The sequence below is a fragment of the Saccopteryx bilineata genome, chromosome 2, assembly GCF_036850765.1.
Source record: "Saccopteryx bilineata isolate mSacBil1 chromosome 2, mSacBil1_pri_phased_curated, whole genome shotgun sequence".
Lineage (NCBI taxonomy): Eukaryota > Metazoa > Chordata > Mammalia > Chiroptera > Emballonuridae > Saccopteryx > Saccopteryx bilineata.
In genome coordinates this window covers 328,061,343-328,085,176 of record NC_089491.1, presented here as the reverse complement: position 1 = coordinate 328,085,176, position 23,834 = coordinate 328,061,343, and the positions used below count along the sequence as shown (strand labels likewise).

Sequence of the window (23,834 nt, the reverse complement as noted above, 5' to 3'; positions counted from 1 at the left end):
ACAATATTAACATCTTCTAAATTACTTTTCTATTAATGAAGCATGATGTACATTAACAATTAATTTGGCTCTGGTAGTCTTTTTTGTTTTCTCTTGAAAAGCTGTCCTGTCACTGTTATATATATAGTGCTTTATCTTTCCAAATATTTACATTCAATTCTTCAACAAATACGCAGTGCAGGCTGTGTGCCTGACGTTCTGCTTAGGGCTGCAGGTATCAATAAAAATAAGAGCCCTTGCTGCCTTGTGGATGCTCACAGCCCATTGAGGCAAACATACAAGCACATTGTGCAATGTTTTTATAGACCTGCTCAGAGTTCTAGGAGCAGAAGATGTGTGGAAGCATCTAATTCTACCCATTAAGACATAGTATCGGCTTCGTAGCAGAAATAATGGTTGAACTGAGTCTTAGAGGTTGATGAGGATCTGGCCAGGGAAACATGCTTGAGAATAAAAGTTGAGTCTGAGGGACTGGCCCAAAACCATAGATACAGAGAAACCTAGCGTCTAGCAGAGCAGGGAGGGGGTCAACCAGTTGCTGAAGATGGCTCCCATGGAAGTGCACTGAGTCAGAGCTTGAAAGGTAGCTGATACTCCAGTCCTTACTGCAGTCCTTACTTGAAAACTAATCTTGGTATGATTGTCCCTCAGTTTTTATAAGAAGACTGAAGTAGAAAGACCTGCTAGTAATTAATTCTTAGACTCAAGTGTTATCTCGGAACAAACCTGTGCCATTTAGTCACAGTTCCTAGAGTCTAATTTATTTTTATGCAGCTATCCTACATAATTGATTGAAATGCAGTGTTGATCAAAAAACTTCACCTGTAGTATTCAAAATGAGTCCTTCAACCATATGAAAAGGGCATGGTGCCCAAATGAACTATTCATAGACTATGTCTGTGCCCCAAACTGGTACATATGCCAGGATAACCAGATTGAGCCTTGAGTTCGTTTTAGTCAAAAGACTCGTCAAACTAGCATGCATCCCATCATTTATTTGATAACAACCGAGTATCTGAAATTTTCACTTTGCAATCATTGGTCTTTTTAGGATCAGGAAAGGTACCACCGAATAAATGCATAGAAGTACTTGCCTGCTTGATGGTAATGAACAGTGAAGAACAGTGTTGACTTTAATCCTGTGTGTGGTGTGGAGACAGGGAGGCCAGTGTAATCACTTCCGGGGCATTTTGGAATGGAAGAAGTTTGGGTTAATGACATAGTAGTGAGTGGGCTAGAGCTTGGACTGCTCTCAAGTTCTGTAATTTACTCTATCCTTTAACTGAAAAAGATCTAACTCATCTAGAAATATCTTAGTGAAAAAATGTATTGAACTTCAAGAGTTGGAAAGTTTCTTCAGCATTTAACAAGCATTTATTAGGTGCCTACTGTATACCGGACTTCCCATGTCAGCTCTTTTTACATTTTTTTCTTTCTTAACAGACATCATGGTGTTTGGGAACTTTACAGACTTCTGGTAGAGATTTTTTTGTTTTTGTTTTTTTGTTTGCTTGTTTTACTAAAAATCCACATGAATATGAGGTTATTAGTCATAGAAAAACAGAGATGAATACCACACTTCTCTGTTCTGTGTTTTAGAAAAAGAAGAAGAAAGCTGCAAATATAGATCAAGTCCCCTTGTGAGTGAACCAAGGACCTTTGTCCACATTGCCTTGTTTTGTTATAGTGAAAAAATCCTTTCCGGTATTCCTAAGCATTTAGGTGTGTAGCACTTTAAAATGTCAGGGGACATGTGGGAGACTCCTAGCACAAGAGCCATTTGGTTGGTTATCCTAACATCGAGTGTGGTTCTTTAAAGAATTTATTTATATTACATATTAAATTTGTGGGTTTACAGATATCTTTGGAAATGTAGGTTGCATTAATGTGCAAGAAAATGTGGAGGACTTTTTTGGAGCAATAAGTATCTTCTGTATTACTTCACAATCCTGTGTTGGAACTACCAGCAGGAACCTCCAGGAACTATAGAATTATCTGCTAAAGGCATCAAACTACCCTTAAAGAATCAGAGATTTTATTGATAGAACAGACTGTTTTCTAGAAAGAAATAGAATAACCTACCAGTCATGAGCATAGACTCTGGAGCTTAAATATAAGATAAAAATCTTAATCCTGCCACTTATGCTTATGTAAAATTGGATAAATTGCTTAATCTAAACACAGCTTTTTACCTGTAAGTTCAGTTTCCATGTGTAAAATGGGGATCATAGTGGCCATCCATCAAGGTTGCTGTAAGAATGAAATGTTATTTGACCTGATGTGTTTGAACTGCCCATGGGGGATTAAGAAAAACCTATCAGATGCCTCTATATAAGATGACCAACTTTCTTACAATGAAAAGGAGTATAAAAATAAATTGAAGAACACGATATCGTAAATAAAAGAAACATTTTATTCATTGCAACAATAATACACTATAATATGATAAATGCATAGTAAAAACATTTGTAATATTTTATATTGTAATTATGCTTACATGCCTATTAATTTTTAATAATAATTGTAAGAAAAAAGTACTCATTTAGATACAAATACATCACATCTTATGCAATGGATCGACTCTGAAGTGATCAAATACAGACATTTATAGATAAGTCTTCCAATATCAAAAAGGAGGACATGTAGGAGGATACCTTTCGAGGGAGGACAGAACTTACAAAAGAAGGACTATCCTCTCTAAAGGAGGACGATTGGTCACCTTACTTTATAAGCAGAATTTATAGGATACTTGTAATAAGAGTAACTGTATCTTACAGTTCTTCATAAATCTCATTCATTTTCATTACACTTTAATTCTTATAGGTCAGTACTTTGTTAAAAGTATGGTGACCAATTTTCCTCCTTTAGGGAGAACAGTCCTTCTTTTGTAAGTTCCATTCTCCCTTGAAAAGTGTCCTCCTACATGTCCTCCTTTTAGATATTGGAAGACTAATCTATAATGTTCATATTCGATGGATACAGAGTCAATCCATTACATGAGATGTGACATATTTGTATTTGACATGACAATTCGTCAAAGATCAGAACAGTGTGGCGAGACACAATTATGAGATGCATGCACTCTGCACGGGAGACCTTGAGAGAGCACGTGATATACGGAGCGTGCAAAGGGCTTTGTGTACTTCTTACTGAAACATGACACCGCACATACGACATTGTAGACTCACGATTATTTCTTTCTCAGTGAATATTCAATCATAGACAGGTAAGCACAATTCACATTTTATTCTTTATCTATATAGTAATTTCTAAATACGTATAATTTTATTTATAAGTATTTTCCCAAAATTTGAGTTTTAAAGTAGAAATCTAACCTCAAACCATATCTATTAATAATGCATTTTGATTAAATAGTTGCATAAAACACATTTTTTAATTAGAAAATGATAAATACACCCAAATATTACTCCAAATTAGTGGTTTTGTTTGATATTTAGTTTTGTTAATTTAGCTTCTGGAAAATTCGCCTACCATGATGTAACGTTTTCAGTTCCTAAATGTGCTTGCATCATTTGTGTAGCTGTATATTTAATTTTTAATTTTTTGGCCTGACCTGTGGTGGCGCAGTGGATAAAGCATCAACCTGGAAACGCTGAGGTTGCCGGTTCAAAACCCTGGGCTTGCCTGGTCAAGGCACATATGGGAGTTGATGCTTCCTGCTCCTCCCCCTTTCTCTCTCTCTCTCTCTCTCTCTCTCTCTCTCTCTCTCCCCCCTCATAATGAATAAATAAAATCTTTAAAAATAATAATAATAATAATTTTTAATTTTTAATTTCATTTAAGGGATGGAAAAATCAAAAATGAAAAAATGCCATTTCAATGATAAATTGAAAAAGGAATTTCCATTCCTCATATCAAAGAAAGATACCATTGTTTTCTGCAATATTTGCAGCGGAGAATTTTGTATTGCAGTTGGGGGCAGATCAGTGATAACGAAACACCTGACCACCAACACACATAAGCAATCATTAGATGCATCAGCTTCCAGTTGTAAAAGATTTTTTTTAAAACTTCAAATTATTCTGAAGATAAAAAACAGTTGGCTGCAATGGAGGGAACATTTGCATTTCAAACCATAATTCACAAAGTTTTCATAGTATGGATTGTACAACTAAATTATTGAAAAAGTTTCCAGTGCCAGGACAAAATGCGAGGCTGTTTTGAAATCAGTATTTAAAAATTACTGTGACAAAATACTTACAGAGGACTTGGAAACTGCAGCATTTGTGGCGATTTTATCTAATGCATCAAATCATAATGACATTAAATTGTATCCAATAATGGTAGGATATTTTAATGTTACCAAGGGCATTCCAGTAAAAATTTTAAATTTAGAATCTATTGAGGGCAAAACTTCTGAAATTTTGTCAAATCATCTAGACAGAGTAATGAAAACAATTTGAAATCCAGAGTTGTTGCACTAACGGCTGATAATACAAATACAAATTTTGGTGGGTGGAGACGCAAAGGGGTGAATACTGTATATATAAAATTACAAGAGTTACTCCAAAAGAAAATACTAGGAATAGGTTGTAATGCACATATTTTGTCAGATGCAATCAACACAGGGTCATGTGCCATACCAGTTGATGTAGAAGTAATAATAACTACAATTTATTTGCATTTTAGTCATATTACTGTTCGTGTTGCTACTTAAAACAATTTTGTGAAGAAGCAAATGTTGAGTACAAAAAACTTTTAGGATATTCAAAAGTTAGATGGCTTGCTCGAAAACCTACTATAGAGTGTGTTCTACAATTATTTGAGCCTCTCAATATTTTTTAAGTTTAGTCAAATGTCCTAAAATCCTGGCATCATTTTTCAATAATAAAATATCTGAGATATTAGTATATTTTGTACATAATCAAGCATCTATTTTTTACAAAACAATTCAAAAGATTGAAGGTGGACATATTTCAGCTACGGAAGTTAGTCTTCTTTTGAATGACTTTATCCTTCAATATAAATCTCATTTTGAAGAAAAATTTCTTCCTTTAATTATAAAAAAAAATTGTCAGACTTAGAGTAATCAAATCCAGGCATAACAAAAGTTTTTCAAAGAAGTGCAGAATTTTTACCAGACATGTTTTCAATATAAAGAATGGTCTGAAACAAACATCACAGGAAATAACAGTTTTCAATGGTGTTTTTTTATTTCATTTCAAGTATATTGGACAGATATTGAATCTTGTCTTGAGTTTTTATCTAAAAAAATGCCAGACATCAAAATAGACGACAGTTGTCTCTTCGAAGACATTAGAAGACTGGATATATATTTAAATTCTGAAAAATTAATACAATGGGAAAATGAACATGTTGAAATTGATGAAAGATGAGTGGAAATATTCAACCATTTCAAAAATGAACACATTCCATGTGAAAATTTATTTATTCTTGTTCAATTTACATTGTGCTACCCTGGAACTAATGCAGAAGTTGAAAAAGTTTTTTCAATTGCTAATGATTTTTGGACAAGTGAGAAATCGAGATTGAATATTGATACTCCAGTTGCAGTACTTGCTGTAAAATTCAATATGAAGGATATTTCTTGTTCAGATATTTCCAATATATTGTTATGAGATGATACATTGACAAAAAAATATTTATTGAATGGAAAAGTACTCATTTAGATAATATTAACTAAATGAGTAGTTAATATTAACTAAATGAGTACTTTTTCTTACAATTATTATTAAAAATTAATAGATATGCAACCATAATTATAATATAAAATATTATAAATGTTTTATTATGCATTTATCATATAATGTATTATTGCAATGAATAAAATGTTTCTTTTATTTACAATATTGTTTTCTTCAATATATTTTTGTCCTCCTTTTCATTGTAAAAAATTGGTCACCTTATTAAAAGGCCAAAATGAGTAAGTTAAAAACAAACAAAATAACAGGTAGTAGAAAGTTCTGGCACTCTAGGCTTGCATTGGGGTGGAGAATCAAGTTAAATTTAAGCCACATATGAAAAAAAGAAATGTTTTGGCTGTTTGGCTTTTCCCTTCAGTTCATTTTTACAAGAATCACAAGCTATATTGTTTCTAATCGGGCCCTTTACCCTGACAGTCAAATATAACCTCATAGTATTTCTGAAGATTATCAGAATCTTATTATTGGAAAGCTAGATTCATAAAAACTGTCCTCCCTCCATGTAACAGATGAGAAAATTGAGGCACAGGGAAAGCAGGTGACAGGCTCAGCCAGGCAGAGGGTGGCATGGGAGGGCTGCACAGCTCGCCCCTCAGCCTCCATATTGACGTCCTCCTCCGTGGTGCTCACACCGGCCTGCAGCAGGCCTGGGAGAGCAGGTCTGTCTTCCCTGCACCACCTCCCTAGTGACACTGGGAATGTTGACCAGTGCAGGTTGGGTTGAGCACTTTCTGGATTTTTAACCATAATAAACTTGTTTCAGTTGTCTGTAAATATAACCCTAACTCCTATTCCAAGCCAACAACAACAAAAATTCACACTCAAAACTTTCAAAATGCTCATGTTTGGGGTATGTTTTTGAAACTAAATATAATCATTTTAGTGGGGTAGCTTGCACCAAGGGAGGAAAGGTGGCTATTACTGTATCGAATTTACTAGTAATATAAAATCTGCATTTGCATGTCTAGAAATGGGAAGTGAGTGGCCATAAATTTAGTTCTACTAAGTAGATGTGCTGATGACAAAAGGAGCAAGCACTGCGTGTATAATGAGGCATTTCTATTTACTTTTTAATACACTGGTGAAACGGTCGGGCGTTCACGTTTTTAAGTATTTTGTTGCTCTGTGAAGCTACCAAATGATCCTAAAGGACGGCTTACATTTATCAAACTTGTCAAAGTCTGCAACATTTCGAAGATATACTATGTTATTTTATTCACTCCAAGTTAGCATTAAAAAGGCACATATTTTCTAAGGTGAGAGATGGTATTTCAACACAGTGACTCAGTCCTTGTAAAACAGACAGCATCTCTTGAAATAAATGAAGAAATACGTACATAGTGGAAATTTGGCCATTCCATATCTCAGTGCAATAAAAAGTATTGGTTCTTTGTTGTTGTTTTTTCCGGTTGTTCACCTATGGAGACAAATATTGGCTGGAGAAGAATGAAAAAAATGTAACCACTAGTTCTACCAATTCATAATCAATAAAAAGCTAAACACTTAAGCAGAAAATGTGTCACAGATTTGTTCCCGAGCAAAGCAGCTATTTTTACCTCGCCATCATCATCAGAAGCCACATTCTGACTGAAATCATTTGCTGGAAGCAGCCGCAATATATAAACGCTATGTGGTCTTGTGGTTCTGATTTAGGAACATCAGGCACAGAGGGTCTAAAGGCATTGTGCATTAGTATGTATTGAGACCTCATTCCAGGTGGCAAGCAGCTGGACTTTTTAGAACTAAAACTTCCAAAATCAATGTGAAGTGCTTGTTTCCAGGCAATAAGCATTATATTTAATCGAATCATCCTCCAAATGTGATAAATTAGCAGAAAAGGAACTCGTGCATATTGAATATATTTGTTTTGTATCTGCACTAGCCAACAGAATAATGAAATTCCTGAACTACTTCTCTTTAACTTGCACGAAGAAAGCCCGGTATGTTGCTAAATCTCTTTTCACCAGCGTTGCAGAGAAACAACTTTAATCCTTGTTAGAAAATTGCCGAGTCTGGGGCTGACAAAGAGCTCATGCCTGTTCCATTGTTAGTGCTCCGGGCCCCAGGAGCAGAGCCCTTTACAGCTGCGAGGATCCCGCCCGGCTCAGCTGCCCTATTTAGGAGAGGAGGTTTGTCAATTTCTATTGACAATGGAGAGAGTTTTTCAGGGCCTGTAGCAGTGCGGACACAGTTGGGGATCAATGCCAGCCATTCAGACTGCACCCTCTTTCATTGCTTTGGTTTGTTAATTCAAGACTAAAGGTCCACGGAGGGGGTTCAGGGTGTTTAAGAAAGCTGATGAACTGTTTAAGAAAGCTGATGAACTACAAGCATTTATAGCCCTGGTGTGGCAATTTCCATAGTCAGTGGCAACTCCTGGCACTGAGGGAGCTGTGTCCTTGTTGACCCTCTTGTTATTAAAAATGCACAAGTGCTGCGCTTCTCAATATTTCCACACTCTTACATTGTCAATACCACCTTCTGAGCCCTTCAGCTTGTTGCTTGCTCTAAAGATCTTCTTAGATTGGGTTTGAAAACTTCACCTTAAACACTAGATTAGACTGATGTTCTGTTTTCCGTGCTCCTGTTGATTTGTTGAACCTTCCCCGGGCTGGAAAGCAAGTAGCGGCTTGATGGGGAGACAGGCCGCTAATATGATTTACCCGTCTACAGTCATGCACAATAAGTGTGAATAAATACAGGGGTCTCACAGAGTCAACCCTGGCCTTTCCTTTCCTTTTATTTTTGCTTCCAAAGAGGTATCTCAAGAAAATGAAGTAATACATGCCCTTACAGGAGTTGAATGGACCACAAAAAGAAAACAAGGAAAACCTATTTTTTTGTTAAAGTCGTAGGCTGTTGTCAGGGATTGGCATGGAAGGAAATGCGGAAGGAACATAGGCACACTGCTTTATCCTGCACAGAGGACAGAGCAATAATCCACACCCCGGCTCCAGGGTCCTCACCGAGCCCCTTCCTCGGCAGCCCCCGAAGGGAAAAGTGAATAGTCGGTCAAGTTCTTAGATAAAATGAACTTTTCCAAAGTGGAAGGATGTTTTCTATTCTTCAGACTTCACTGCACATTCATCCTTTTCAAATGTTTTTCCTTTGTTTTGGGAAGTGGGTTTAGTTTGGTGGGGGACTGAAGCCAAGCTACCTTTGACTTTTTCTCTCAAGATGAAAAAATGGGACTTACTTATGTCAGCGCCCAAAAGAGAAAAATAGCAATGCCAGCTCCAGAAACAGGACAGTGCTAGAGGTTTGTTGGGTGGTTTTGTTTGCTTGTTTATTTGTGTGTGTGTGTGTGTGTGTGTGTGTGTGCGCCCGTGCGTGCACACCTGTGTTTCACCATATATAAGAGAAGCAGTTCTAGGAGGGGGTGCTTTTGTCAGCTTATTCTCAGTAGCGACACAAACTGAGAACTAAGCTACTGCGCTCTTCATTTGCTTATTTTGGCTGAAGTTCTTCAATATGCTTTGACATGGGAACCAAACATACGCCTTCTTTTCAGATATAATTTTTATCATAGAATTTTTATTATAGAATAATTTGCCCTTAAAGTAAGATGATGGTCAAGTAGCTTAAGCATTCTATTTAACTATAGTTCTCTTTTTTTCTCTTTTCTTCAATTTGGATCCTTTTATTCCAAAATTATTTTTCTCTATGATTATAATTTTGGCATTTTGTATTAAAGAAAATACCGTATTAATAATAAATGTCTGTGTTATATTAGACGTCTTTTTGATTTCCACTTTATCACAAGTATTACTCATCTGTAATGGAAAAAATGAAGTTAAATTTTAAATTATGTAAGGATTTTTTAAAAGAAAAAATACATATGGAGTAATTTTAAGAAAGTACTTCCATTTCACTCAAATTTATATAACTTTTTATAGTAACTTTACAGTCAAACAGATTAGTATATTATGCTAAACTTTGTATAATTTATCATAGTTTGTCCCCCCAACAAAAATTTTATTGTTGCCTGCAGAAGGACTCTAGTTTCAGAGTCATGAACATCAGGTACATGGATAACATATGTTTTTTTAAATCATAGTCTGTTCCATAGTATTAAAACTTGAAATGTTCATTCATTTGATAGCATACAATTTTGTAAATCAACTCTTCATTTTACTTAGCTTATCTCATTTTCTATATGTATGTTCACTGTACTAAAAAAATTAATAAAAATAAGTCTGATGAATAGGAAGTAGTAGTCATCTTTAATTTATGCTTAAAATACCATTTCTTATACTAAATTTATTAGAACAGTGTTAACACAAGTCTAGATGAATTTCAGACTCATTTGTATCCCTTGGGATTTCTCATAGATGTTAGATTTACTGTTATATTATGTGAAGAAAGATATCGAAGGTTTTGTTCTATGTTCAGACACCTAAAACATCTGCATACACATGTGGTCTGCAATGTCACCGTGTTTGTGTACACAGACAAGGTGCAAAATTTCTTCTCATTCTAAACCGCTTGTCATTTCCTAAGTGCTGATTGGACTTGGCTGTTGTTCATGGTTATCTGAATGAGTAGCATGATCATGTGTAGTGTCACCTCAACTGAGCCCTGACACATAGTAGTCACTGAATCTCTTAGAATGTCACCATTAATAGCAGATTGCCTTTTTTTTTTAAATGGGAACAAAATCCCTCCTTTTACTCTACTCATAGACATTATATATAAACAGGAAGTTACATGCAAAAAGAATTTCAGCTATCTCCTCAGGAGAGTTGTAATAAACAGAGAAATATGAACCACCCAAAAACACTTGTAAAATGAAACAGATCCTTGCCTTTCATAAACTGGTCACCTGACATCTGTCCATCCTGATGATGTACCTGTCTCAGAGCTCAAATTTTTACTTTAGGTGGTTTTAAAAGATCTTGGCCAATAAATCAGATAGTAGATACAGGTGTGATTGAGGATTGCTGATTAAGAGGCTGGGGATATTTTTGCTGTTGCTCCATTCAAATGTTATTTCTAGGCATTGACCACATGCGTTATGGCATAACATACTTACTCTTAGAATTTTACATAACATACAGGCTAATGGCAGATTTTCCTTTGAAAATAATTTACCTGGTGTTTTTTTTTCTTGCTGTTTGGCAGTCCTTTCAGTCCCCTAACACGTGTTTAGTACCCATTGTTACCAACAAATGACAAAGCAGGCCACTAGGCAGCAAGTGCAAAGAAACCAGTTTCCCATGAATATGTTACAGCTGAAGACTGCAGTGTTGTTAATTCATGGAAAGAACAGGCTGGGTCAACTTGGCAGGTTTTCTAGCAAAACATACAATTCTGTTAACAGGAAATTATAGCATTATTGACTTCAAGTGCTGATCTGTGGTCATTTCAGACTATTTCTTTACCCCCTCATTACCAAATCTGTTAAATGAATACTGCAGAGGTTTGTTTTTTCCTTTTCTCCTCTCCTCCCCTCTGCCCCATCCCTCTTTCCAGCAATGGTACAGCAGTTCCATGAAAGTCATCTGTGTGTGGTTGGCTGATAGATTAGACCTCCAGCTTCATATTTACCAACTGAAGACGCTCATCAGGATCGTGAAGGTAAACAAAATGTGTTTAGATGGGAATTGCCCGGCAAGCTAGAGAGAAATGGGCAACATATTGACATAGAGGGGGAAGTGATTGTATTTGCTAAAACCAAGTGGATGTGAGTACTTTTTTTTTTTTTTTTCATTTTTCTGAAGCTGGAAACAGGGAGAGTGAGTACTTTTTAAACATCACTTTTAGCAGTGATGTGCTGCTGTTTATTTCCACTTCCAGTTAGATTGCTAAATAAATATAAACGTACCTTTTTTCTTGCTCTGAATAAACAAAAAATATTTTAATCAGTCACATTTCAGGATAATATACATAAAGGCCCTAGCACATTTACCTGAATGTAGTTATGGGTCCACAGTCATTTTGTGTTTTCTTAAGTATAGAAATGTGTTTTCATAATACATTATCTCCATATTGACTGAGATCCTATGTCATCATGAAGGCTCTTGAATTGCATTTGTCAATAGTTTTAGAAGTGTCTCCATTATTTTCTTTTTCTATTTTTTTCTTTTTTTTTTTTTTTTTTGTATTTTTCTGAAGTGAGAAGCAGGGAAGCAGAGAGACTCCCTCATGCACTGGACCGGGATCCACCCAGCATGCCCAACAGGGGGCGATGCTCTGCCCATTGGGGCGTTGCTCTGCCACAATCAGAGCCATTCTAGCGCCTGAGGCAGAGGCCACAAAGCCATCCTCAGTGCCCGGGCCAACTTTGCTTCAATGGAGCCTTGGCTGCGGGAGGGGAAGAGAGAGAGAGAGAGAGAGAGAGAGAGAGAGAGAGAGAAAGGAGAGGGGGAGGGGTGGAGAAGCAGATGGGCACTTCTCCTGTGTGCCCTGGCTGGGAATTGAACCTGGGACTCCTGCACACCAGGCCGATGCTCTACCACTGAGCCAATGAGCTAGGGTCTATTATTTTCTTATATCCTGATATAAAAGTAGAATATTATCACTGCCTGAATTCTTTGGGAAGCATGCCCCTTCCTCGATGTAAGAGCTTATCGGGCCATGCTGAGGACTCTGCATGTCTAACAGACGTCACATCAGTTCAGCAAGGCCATTTTGACTTTTGCCCTTGAAGGGAAAATATACTGACGCAAATGTTATATTTAGAGAGCAGAGATTTAAAATAACATTTATTCAACATGATTTTTTATGCTTTGTAAATTATAGTGGAAGTACAAAATGTTACTCCTTTTCACCCCAAGTATAACTTTTTCTTAAAATTGAGTCAAATCCTACCTGATGGGTCAAAACTCTAAGCTACTAAGAATCAGCTGTTACTGACCTGTTTTGGCACAGTAGATAAGGCCTTGATTTGGAAAGCTGAGGCCGTCAGTTCAAAACCCTGGTTTCCCTGGTCAAGGTACATATGGAAGTTGATGCTTCCTGCTCCTCCCCCCCTTCTCTCTCTTTCCTCTCTAAAATGAATAGATAAATAAAGTCATAAAAAAAAGAATTAGTTGCCCCTTTAAATAGATAATCTTTATTTCCATGTTAGTACCATTTACAAATTTCTACATACATATATAGACACATACACATACATACATATATATGAAATTATTATATATAATTATATATGTGCCTATATATGGGTATATATGCACATGCATATTTATGTGTGTGTGTATGCACACATGCAGACACATGTATACATATTAATTCTCAAGTGTCGTTGCTGACCGACCACTATCAACATCACCTGGGAAATTGCTAGACATGCTGATGAGTTGTCTAACGTCAGACCTATTGAGTCAGAAACTCTGAGATTGGGGCCCAGCAATCTGCATATTACCAAGCCCTCCGGAAGTTTCTGATAGTTGTTAAAGTTTAAGAACCACTGTTATACCATTAAAAGAAGTTTTTTGCCACATTAAAATATTTTCCATCATTCTCTTGGTTCCTGCAGTCTAATTAGAATACAAATTCTCTTGTGCCATAGACACACGGGTTATTACAGATTAGAAAGACCCCAAAATAGGAAAGTTCTGTTTCAAAGTAAGAAGTTGACACATCTGGAACGTAGAACCAAATTTATAATGGCACAGTAATAGCAATCATGATTAGTTATAAATAACAAAATGATAGCTACCCACTACTTTTAAATGCTGTCAACAAATGTTTCAGTGCACAAAACACCTTTGTTCCAGAACACTTTTTACGAGGTGTTATTTATTTTACAAAGAAGGTGAGCGCTCACTAAGATCTTAGCATTCATATTTGCCTAGAATTCTTTAGCGTTTCTTCCTTGTTTCTGAAAACATGACTGAGAGAGCTTTCCAATGAAGGTTGTCTTTCGTAAAAAAGAATCGGGGTAATCTGTGTTTACCTTCTAAAAATGTGTATATGCTAAGGTTGCAGTCTGTACTGTTGGGATTAGCTGGCTGCTCTTATGATCAGCCATATGTTTTTTATTATTTAGAAATTAATTTTAATGGGGTGACAGTGATCAATAAGAGTATATAAGTTTCAGGTGAAAGCTCCATGGCATTTGAACTGTTGATTGTGTTTGGTACTCATCACCCAAAGTCAACTCATTTTCTGTCACCATATATTTGTCCCCCCCTTATTCTCCTCCCCGATCAGCCATATTTTCAAGCTGATGTCTACAGTGTTCAGAGGTCAGAAATGATACATTCAGTCAACTGGTATTAGTTAACAAATTAAGCACTTTCCTTTGTTTTTTGAATAAAATTTTCATTTTTTTTTATTATCTCATCATTTGTCTCTTTCAAAATCATTCCTTTTCTCATATTCACACATCATTACAGGTAAAAAAGATCAAGGACCAGTAAATATTTCAGCAAAACATTAACAATACTTTCATGAATTTTATGGTAACACTTTCATTGTACTCTAAAACAATCAATTTATCTTAATTTTAATGTATTCTTCATTATGGCTCCTGAGAGTCAAGACTGATAAACCTGAAATTAAATTTCATGACCATGTTTGACTGTCCGTGTTTTGGTTTCCACAAGCAGGCTCAGCCAGTGCTTTCTGGGGCTGATATATTTAATTAAGTCATAAAGTTTTATTTAATAGCTAAAAATAATTATTTCCACAATAAAAATCAGGATGAATTCATAATTTAATGTTCTAATTGGGTTTTTTTTCCTACTCTGAATATAAACAGACTTTAACCAGTTTCATATGTGGATTCTTCATTCTTCAGACCTATATGGTTATGTTTACAATGATCATTTTCCGGTGAATCTAAGGAGCTGTTAACTAGCACATGTGTGGAATTGTGGAGGCTCCTGACTAGGCTTTCCTGCCATCCACATCACTTAGACTTGGCCTGCCTGTTACAGCACAGCGGTGCGTTGTACCCAGGAGCCAAGCCATTCCACCCTTACTGCTCACCACTTTTGTCATTCATCTATGCCCATGAAGACCCAGACATAGATTTATATGACAGCCAACTTTGTCCTACAATGATACGTAGACACACATTGGCTTATTCATGTTGCTCACTAAGAAAAAACAAATTCTGGAAAGATTCTCACAAAATAGGATTATGAAACTATTTGCAGAGTCTTAACATCAGTGATTTACTTAGGGAGGGGAAAAATAGAATCCTCAAATAACCTCAGTGGTGGGTTTGTGTTCTCACTACTGGCCATGTGACATTTAAAAGCAATTAACATAAATCAGCTGACTTTTTTACTAGGAGAAAAGAAAAGTGAGCAGCACCCTGTGGCAGACACTTGTCTTAAGTAAGAGCCAAGCAGACCGCCATTGACAGCCACAAAGCGTGTCCAAGTGTCAGTAACATGTTATGCATTCTAAAAAGACAGGGAAGGAGATTTCGAGGGTACCTGCTCCTAACTGCTTATTGCTTGCTAATAGAATAAGGATGTGGAGTGAGTTTTAAATATATGTAAATTAGAAAACCTTCAGGACTGCAAGTCCACAATACAAACCTGTCCTTGCCAATTTACAAATAATTTAAGCTAAGGCTGAGAAAAGTCATTCCAATAAAATAAGAAAGTAGGACTCACAAACTAGGTGTATAATTATCAGTGGAACAATAATACTTTATATCAGAGAGATCATCTGTAGGTGAATATTTTGTGCACTTGGTATGTGTTTAGTCTTAACTATTAGACACTTGTAGACTTGAACACAGATGTCTATGGTTATAATACCATGTGTAGCTCTTACCAGAGTCTCTAGATAAAACTTACCTCTCAGAGTTACTTTCCAGATTCTAATGCCACCATAAATTTTGATGTATTATTACCTTAGTAATAATAAGCTTATCATCTCACAAAGAGAATATAAGCATGATGGGTTGCATGTGTCTTAAAACAAAATATTAGAATCTAAGTGAAAATAGTTTTGATCATTTAATAAAACTAACTCTGCATCTAAATTTTACTTGCTGTTGAGATGCTAATTTCAGGTGCTGCAGTGTTCCTCACGGTTCAATTTATTTTTGGACATTGATGGACTTTTTAAAAGTGAATTTTATTTATGATCACTGATTATCTAAATAAATTATTCATTCTTCATACTTACTTTTGACATATCACTTCTGAAACTTGGTGTGATACCATGGGGCGTAAGTCATTTGAAAGAAGACAGGAAGAAAAAATATGAAAATCCCAGTGGACCACTACCTTGTAATGGTTCTCCTCCTTTGCAGAGGTCTGTTAGTGGCCAGGTGTATTTACCATGGGGATTAAGATGTCATCCTTCAGCACTTCCTACCTTACATGAATAAGCTCCTTTAGCTCATCCCTTTGGATATTATGATTTTTTCCTTCTGCTGTTTTGGGGGAAATCAAGCATCCTTTAATGTTAATTTCCAGATATTGGAGTTGTAATATTGGGCTATCAAGGACAACATTCCTCCTTTTTTTACTGTTCATCTATTAAATGTAAACAACAAAAAAGACCACTAGCAATCAGCACATTGATATATACAGATACTTTGGCCCAGTTCATTGAAATCTGATTGCTTAATATTCTAAAGCTAACATAGGACAGTAAAAACCTATTTAGCTTCAAAACTTGCCTCTACAGAATGGAAATCTTCATTTGTTCTTTGTTTCCCCATAGAGCCAGTTCTGATATTTCTTATACAACTTCAAAAATTAATAATGATAAACCAGTCTTGTTTAGTCATAGAACTATCATATACAGTGGTACCTTGAGATACAAACAGACCAATATATGAATTTTAAGATACGAACTGCCACTCGGTCCATATTTTTGTTCGAGATCTGAGCAAAATCCCGAGATACGAGTTGTGATTCGGGAAGCTGCCGAATGGCAGCGTTGGCGCATGGGTCCAGTATCAGCAGTTTGATATACGAGTTGACTGACATACGAGCTCGGCTACAGAACGAATTAAATTCTTATCTGAAGGTACCGCTGTATGAAGAAAACCACACTGAAGGGGAAAAGTAAAATTAAGGGAAACTCTATTATAGGTTCCATATTTTAAGTGCCACCTACCCCTGAGTTCTGCTCTTACTGTTTCCAAGAATCACTATAGAAACGATAACTTGGTATTTCTTTTATTTTTTGACATATAACACACCAAGTTATAATTCACTGTTTCAGAAAATGTAAATACATGTTTTATTAGCCCATCTATGAAACTTCATGCCAGAATTTGACAATTCACATTCCAAAATAATTTCAAAAGGAAAGGGCATTGGCCCTGGCCGGTTGGCTCAGCGGTAGAGCGTCGGCCTAGCGTGCGGAGGACCAGGGTTCGATTCCCGGCCAGGGCACACAGGAGAAGCGCCCATTTGCTTCTCCACCCCTCCGCCGTACTTTCCTCTCCGTCTCTCTCTTCCTCTCCCGCAGCCGAGGCTCCATTGGAGCAGAGATGGCCTGGGCGCTGGGGATGGCTCTGTGGCCTCTGCCCCGGGCACTAGAGTGGCTCTGGTCGCAACATGGCGACGCCCAGGATGGGCAGAGCATCGCCCCCTGGTGGGCAGAGCATCGCCCCTGGTTGGCGTGCCGGGTGGATCCCGGTTGGGTGCATGCGGGAGTCTGTCTGACTGTCTCTCCCTGTTTCCAGCTTCAGAAAAATGGAAAAAAAAAAAAAAAGGAAAGGGCAGAGCTCATCCAGGCATTTAGGAATATACAACATTTTATCCAGTGCTACATATAAGTGAGTTTTATAATTCACAAGTTCTGAAAATACAAACATTTTACTAATAATAGGATTAATCTTCTCCCTCCACTCATCTCCCACAAAAAGCTAACACATTTTATAAAATGTGGTGTATTTTTTCAAGTATTAAGGTAAAGTCTCCTCAATTGGAAAACTAAGGATTTTTTCATATTAAAAATACACGTAAGTGCATAACATTTTTCTCTTTGTTACAGGTTATCCAAATAGTAAATTCTGCATAATTAGTAATATTTTGAGAAAAGCTTTATTTGTCATCTGATAATTACAACCTTTTGGTCTGTTCAGAGTGATTCTACTTTGAATATTTGAATAGCACTACCAAGAGCCTCTCGTTTCATTTTCTCCCCAGAAATACACCAGCAAGACGATTGACAATCTGAAGCCATTAGTGGGTTGTCCCAGATCATTTTTGAAATGCCAGCTGAGTTTATATATATTTAGACACCCATATATATACCTGCAGTCATATACTCCAAAAGTGATCTAAGTCATTCATCTTCTTCCTCCTCCAGAAAACCTATCGGGACTTCCGATTGCAGGGTGTGCTGGAAGGCACGCTGAACAGTAAGACCTATGACACTGTGCACCGACGGCTAACAGTAGAGGAAGCTACAGCCTCTGTTTCGGAAGGAGGTGGACTTCAGGGCATTACAATGAAAGACAGTGATGAGGAAGAAGCCTGATGCCATGTAGCTCTGTGGACGGACGAAGGACCTTGACATTGTTTATTTTGTACCTTGTCCTTGTAATTACATTGTTTGACCAAATAAAAATGCCAGTGTTTCACTCCATATTTTAAAAAGTAAACCTGGATGCAGAAATAAAGGGGGAAATGCCAAGGTCTTTTGTTTTTGTTTTTTCATTTTTAAGATGATCAGCCACCTTTTTGTAGCTTGACCTAAAATGAGCTTTGGCTCTGTTTATGATTGGAACATGAACTATTTTTTTTTTAGGTTGTCTTTATTTTGTTCTGTAATCACATCAAAGTAGTGTCCTGTGTGTGCCATATATACTTCTCATAATACAACATGGTGAGAAGTCACTCTGGATCACTCTGCCCCTGTTGTGCTCTGTTAAAATGGTGTCTGCAGTTTATCATTTATGTGCAAGGTTTGTTTCGTAGTTAATTTGTCATGTGATGTGTGTGAAAACTCTACCCTTGGTTCTTAGTCCTCTGAATTGGACTGCAGGTATATTCTTGGGCTTAAAGATCACCAAATACAGACTAGATTATCCAATGCACTTGTGTCTTGTTCCATTCTGAACAAAAAAAATCCCAAAGTGTGGGTTAGTGAGTGTGCTGCCATCTACTTCATTCTCCTACTTGCAAGAGCAGGAAGGCACCAAATATCAGTTCAGTCATAACCACTTCTGTCTTGATTAGACTTGTATAGATTAAATGCAGTAAAAAAAAATGCAGTATTACAAACATCCCAACAATTTGGCTCTGTTTTGTTTCTTGCTTTTTTGTGTGTGTGTGTCCTGTTCACAACTAAAAGAGTAAAAGATATTAGCACTGTTCTGTATGTAGTAGGCACACACACTTGTTTGTTAAGACTTGAGTCCTATGACAGCATCTTTCCACAGCAGAAGTAAGGATTGATTGCATCTCATATATTGTGTATTATTAGTTAATATGAGCAATTAATGGTAACTAATAACTGGAAATACTAGGAATGCTACTAATGTGAACTAGCAATTGACATATTAATTAGCAGTTACTTCTTCCTCCAAAGTATTTTCTTGCAACTATTTTGAAAGATAAATAATAGTATTATGCTTTATAATTTCTCTATGAATTTTTATTTTCTTATTTTTTTCTAAATAAGTTGGCATGTTGTGCTACTGCATTCATTCGTAAGTAATGTTTATATGAAGTAAGTTAATACTAAGGAAGTGGAGTTATCCCTGAATTTATGTAAACTTAAGTTCCAAAACTTCTGCAAATGAAACAACTCAGATTTTTAAATTTATTCCCCCATTGGTGTTATAAATGGTGGATCCAGACTAGCCCAGAAAAATCTATTTAGTTCACAGTTACTATATAATATTGTTTTGGCTCAATTTCTGGGTCATAGAGTTAAGAGGCTCTGTGATACAAGATCTACATGAAAGATTTCTTCCCCTTTGCTGGGCTGGAGACTAACCCCCACTCAGTAATTCTGAACGGGAGTTCCCCTTGGGAAGCTCTCTTTCTCTGTCATCTTCCCTCCCACTTCCCTCCACCCTAGGCACAGTCCCATCCTTTCTTCAAGCCCTCAGGTGTCCAGTGATGCTCCTTGAAATCTCCAGGCTTGCTGCTTGCTACACAGCTCAAATTGCTCTATGCTTAGAAGTTACTCACCCTTGTTTTCCTTTCAATAAAATGTCTATTTCCTTGATACAGCTCATCTCAGTGTAATTGACCCATTTTGTCCTAAAGTATGAATATGAATGATGGGTGACCCCTTCGTGTGTGTGTGTGTGTGTGTGTGTGTGTGTGTGTGTGTAGCTGATAGAATTAGGAAATAAAGGGGAAGCAGGCATTTTAGGGGAAAGTACTTGGGCCAGTACTTGGGAGGGTCTTGCCGCTGGCTTGACCTAATTACTCTGCCTAAGGGCCCTCTTTGCTTGTCAGCCTCTGGTAGCTTCTCTGTATTTGGGTGCTCTCTGCTCCGTCCCTTCTGCACCCAGATTTCTAAAAGCTCCGTGACCACTGCACCCTCCGCTGGCTCCCACATCCCGGGTAAGAGCAGAGCCAGGCTGTGAGGGTGCTCACAGTTGTCTGAGGGCTCTTGACTATCCTCTGAGCCAAGAAAAGGTGTGTTAAGGGAAGTTTATAAAGTTTGGAAAAGGTTGAAAAGTTGCTTTTGGGTTTTTGCCCAGAAATGCTCTACAACATAACTGCTAATTGCTGAAGGACTTACTAACTGTACATTGATGTGTGTAACTGTGAAGGGGTGAGTGCCTAAGCATCTATTAGGGGAAGCCAAGTGTTGTTATTCTTTAAAAGTGGTGTTTTTTTTTTATTTAATTGGAAAGCTAACAAGTCTTGCAATGAGAGATTTTTGAAATGAAAGTCATGTTTAACCCAAAAGAAATAGCCCTGCTCTCCTAAGTGGCCTTGGGAAGGACAAAAATGTTGCTAGAGAAAATAATTAATACGTTCTGACGTCCAGCCGCAGTGGCTTGTTGAATAACAGGTCTAGAAGGAAGATTTCTGCAAACACTTGGAGAAAAATCGCGATGATACTCGTTCCTGCAAAGGGAGAGAACCGCACAGAGCTCGATGTAAACCTCTCGGCTCCAGCTGTGGGTCGTTCTTGCATTCACGGATTTTTTCCACTTGAATTCCCTTTAGTTCTTGTTCATTGTCCCTCGCTCTGGAGAAAGGATTTCCTGCTACTTTGGCAATAAACGCCTGTTTGCCAAGTGTCTCTGGGCTCTCACCCCGCCCCCCAGGGTCGTGGCCGGGCTTGGCACCTCCCTCCTTGGCGACCTGGAAGGTGCGCTTGAATGGAAAAGAGGTCACACGGCCCTCGCCGCTCGTGGACCCCCCCCCCCCGGCCCCTTCCTGGTACCTCAGTCTGCCTCCGGAGAGGGGCGCGCCACCCGCGCAAACCTGTGGGCACCCCAGGCCGGAGCCCTGGGCGCACGGGCGCTCGTGGGGTCTGCGCTCTCCGCAACGGAGAACCCAGCCTCCCAAACCCCCTCCGCCACCTGCTTAGTAAAAACACCCGAGGAGTGGGGGCGAGTAGAGCGAGAGACTGGTCGCTTTTATTTTTTCCTTCCAAAACAGAAAATGGAAATTTCCCGGTCCGGGTCCCTAAAGGGAGGTGATAGATCGATGTTCCTGAGATGTTCACGCGTCACCGCGGCGTCCGGGCCTCTACTCGCCCGCAGAGCAACCAGCCGGCCCTGCGCTGGGCGCCGCTCCCTTCAGAGCACGCAGCCCCCACCGCCAGCCTTCACGCATCCCTCCCTCGGGGGTTGTGAGGGCTTTGGAGGCCCGGTGTGTGGGGCTCGGGAGCACAGGGTTCATCTTGTCTCCACACTGAGACTGCCCCCAGCCCTGCCGGACCCAGGGCCGCGAGGCGCAGGAGTGGGCCTGCCTTCCCCTGCAAGACCTGCTCGCTGGCGCCGGGAACCGTGGAGCAGGCCCCCGAGGTCCCGTTGGCCCAGAACTTTGCTGCAGACGCAGTCGTGCCCATAGGCCAGCGACACTCAGCGTTGGCTGCAAGACGGGGCGCAGAGCTACCTTAAACTGCTCTTTCTGTGACACTGAAGTAAGATTCTTAAGGGAGCAGAGCAGGTTCAAGCTCTGAGCCTGGGTACCAGCAGTCACGAGTGACCGCCACCGCGGCCTTGATCCGTGTGCGATATGTGACTGTTTTTAAAGAAGTAGGTACTGCAGTGTAAGTGTGTACTGCCGAGAAGAGGAAGTGAGCAAAGAATTCGATGATTTTGATTTTGGGTTCGTTTGATTTTTTCCCAAATGAAGAAGACCCCTGATTTCAAGAACTGCCCTGAAACCACATAAGGAGCCGGGATCTTGAAGACAGAAAAGGTTAGGTTTGAATCCTAATAGTTTCTGCTTCCCTTCGTGTGAGCTCTGTAGCCTTGGGCAAGCTATCTCACCTTTCTTAATAAGGTGTTGCAAGGCTTAGAGGCACATAAGTTGTGGCCATTATTAACTGTTTCTTAATGTAGGACTGGTTTCAGAAGAAATCTCTGGCACATGCTCCACCAGTCCACAAGCCATTCTTCCCAGGATTGGCACAGGGTCCTTCTAGACAGCACTCGGGTCCACTGACCTTCAGGTGCGCCTCGGTGTGTCCGTGGACTGACTGGAATTGTCCAATTCTGCGGGTATATATATAGCCAGCCTAGTGCGAGGAGAGGAGGAGACAGGGAGGTGAGGGGCACGCTAGCCTGGTCTCCAGAATGGGCCGGCGTTGTTGAGAGTAGCCCCTGGAACTGCAGTTGGAGGGGAGGCAGCTGGAGGCGTGTGCCATCGGGTCCACATTAGGATGAGGTTGGTCAGGAGCTCTGAAATCGGACAGGTATTATCTGGGAAGTGCCAGGCCGCAAGTCAGGAATTCCAGACCGGGACCTGTGACCAGTAGGTTGAGTTCAAGAGAATTTCAGGAGCAAATCGGTGTTCATTACTGGTGTCCAAACTTTAAGGAGGCCTTGAATAGCTCCCTGCATCTCAGACCAGAGATGCACACACAACTCTTGGAAAATGCCAAGCAGAACCGAGAGAGCTGCAGAGGAGTCCCCAAGGCGCCCCAGCATGCTCCAAGGTGACCTCAGCTGTGACAGCTGTGCCAAAACTATTGATGAGACAGCCAGCACCGAGTTCTGGCCCAAAGTGCTGAACTAGCAGCCCTTCTAGGCTTCGTGGACAACGCCAATAACGTGGAGGCCCTAGCTCACAGCTAAGGGCACACCCCTGTGTCACAATCCAGCAGGCCCATTGCGAGGGAGACTCACTCCTTGATGGTGCTGGGGCCAGGTCATGGCGGCCCTGGGAAGGCAGAAAGTGATCACTTGTCAAAGGGTAAGACGCCATCTCCATCATTCCTTTAAGGAGCTCTGCCTGCAGCTTCTGAGTTCCAGATCCAAGGGACATGATTTCACCCTGGCTGCCTGTTGACTGTGGAATACCATGAAGTCTTTCATCTCACGGAACTTTGCAATGTTACATTAACAGTGGATGTATTAGTGTGCTTATTTGTGAGTGATTAAAAAAAACTAGCAAATAAACATATTCTAGACTTGTCTGCATTCTCCCCCCACATTGTCCATCTCTAGGATCAGCGGTTCTCCAGTAGAGAGGGAGGGAGAAGTTGATTTCAAACTCAAGAACCATTGGGCAGATTAGTTACTCTTTCCCTGGGCCTGGCACAGGCTGTATATGGACTCCCTACACACATCATGTACCTTTGCAACAATTAAAAGTGGTGTATTAAATGATTTCCCTTTCTGCTTGAAATCAATTCTAGTTTGTCTTTTAATACTACCTGTTGTGTGAGAGCCAACAAGAGATATGTCTCTGGTGTGTGATTGGCAGAAAAGAAAAAAAATAAATTGTTGTGTAGGGCATTTCCTTCGCAATGCCAAGGAAGCGAAACTAATTATTTCTTTGGGAAGAGATTTTAATAAGGAGGCAGAAAAGGTCCTTGAAAGGGGTTAGGTAGTGAAAGGTCAGAACGCAACAGAAGTGGATTTCAAAAAGTAGACAGTGAAACCTGAAAAAGGCAGGGGTAGTAGCTGATTGTGTAAAGGTTTTTTGTTTTTTTTTTAACTAGCTCCTACACTACCCCCCACTGCCCACCCCCTACACACACACACACACACACACACACACACACACACACACACCCCAAAGCTGGGTAATACACATTACAAAATTGCCATTCACTGCCATTCATTCAGAC

General features: G+C 39.0%; 1 protein-coding gene across 4 annotated transcripts in view; it reads left to right on the top strand.

Moving 5' to 3' along the window:
• CADPS2 (calcium dependent secretion activator 2) overlaps window positions 1–18,255 on the top strand; it is a 538,020-nt gene extending 519,765 nt beyond the window's left edge. For all 4 annotated transcript variants that reach the window (XM_066262196.1, XM_066262195.1, XM_066262194.1 and 1 more), the window contains 2 exons: window positions 11,157–11,261; window positions 17,925–18,255. In XM_066262196.1, the coding sequence (XP_066118293.1) occupies window positions 11,157–11,261; window positions 17,925–18,095 (276 nt within the window). In that variant the 3' untranslated portion in view covers window positions 18,096–18,255. The remainder of the gene's footprint in view (window positions 1–11,156; window positions 11,262–17,924) is intronic.
• The last annotated feature ends 5,579 nt before the right edge of the window (window positions 18,256–23,834 follow it).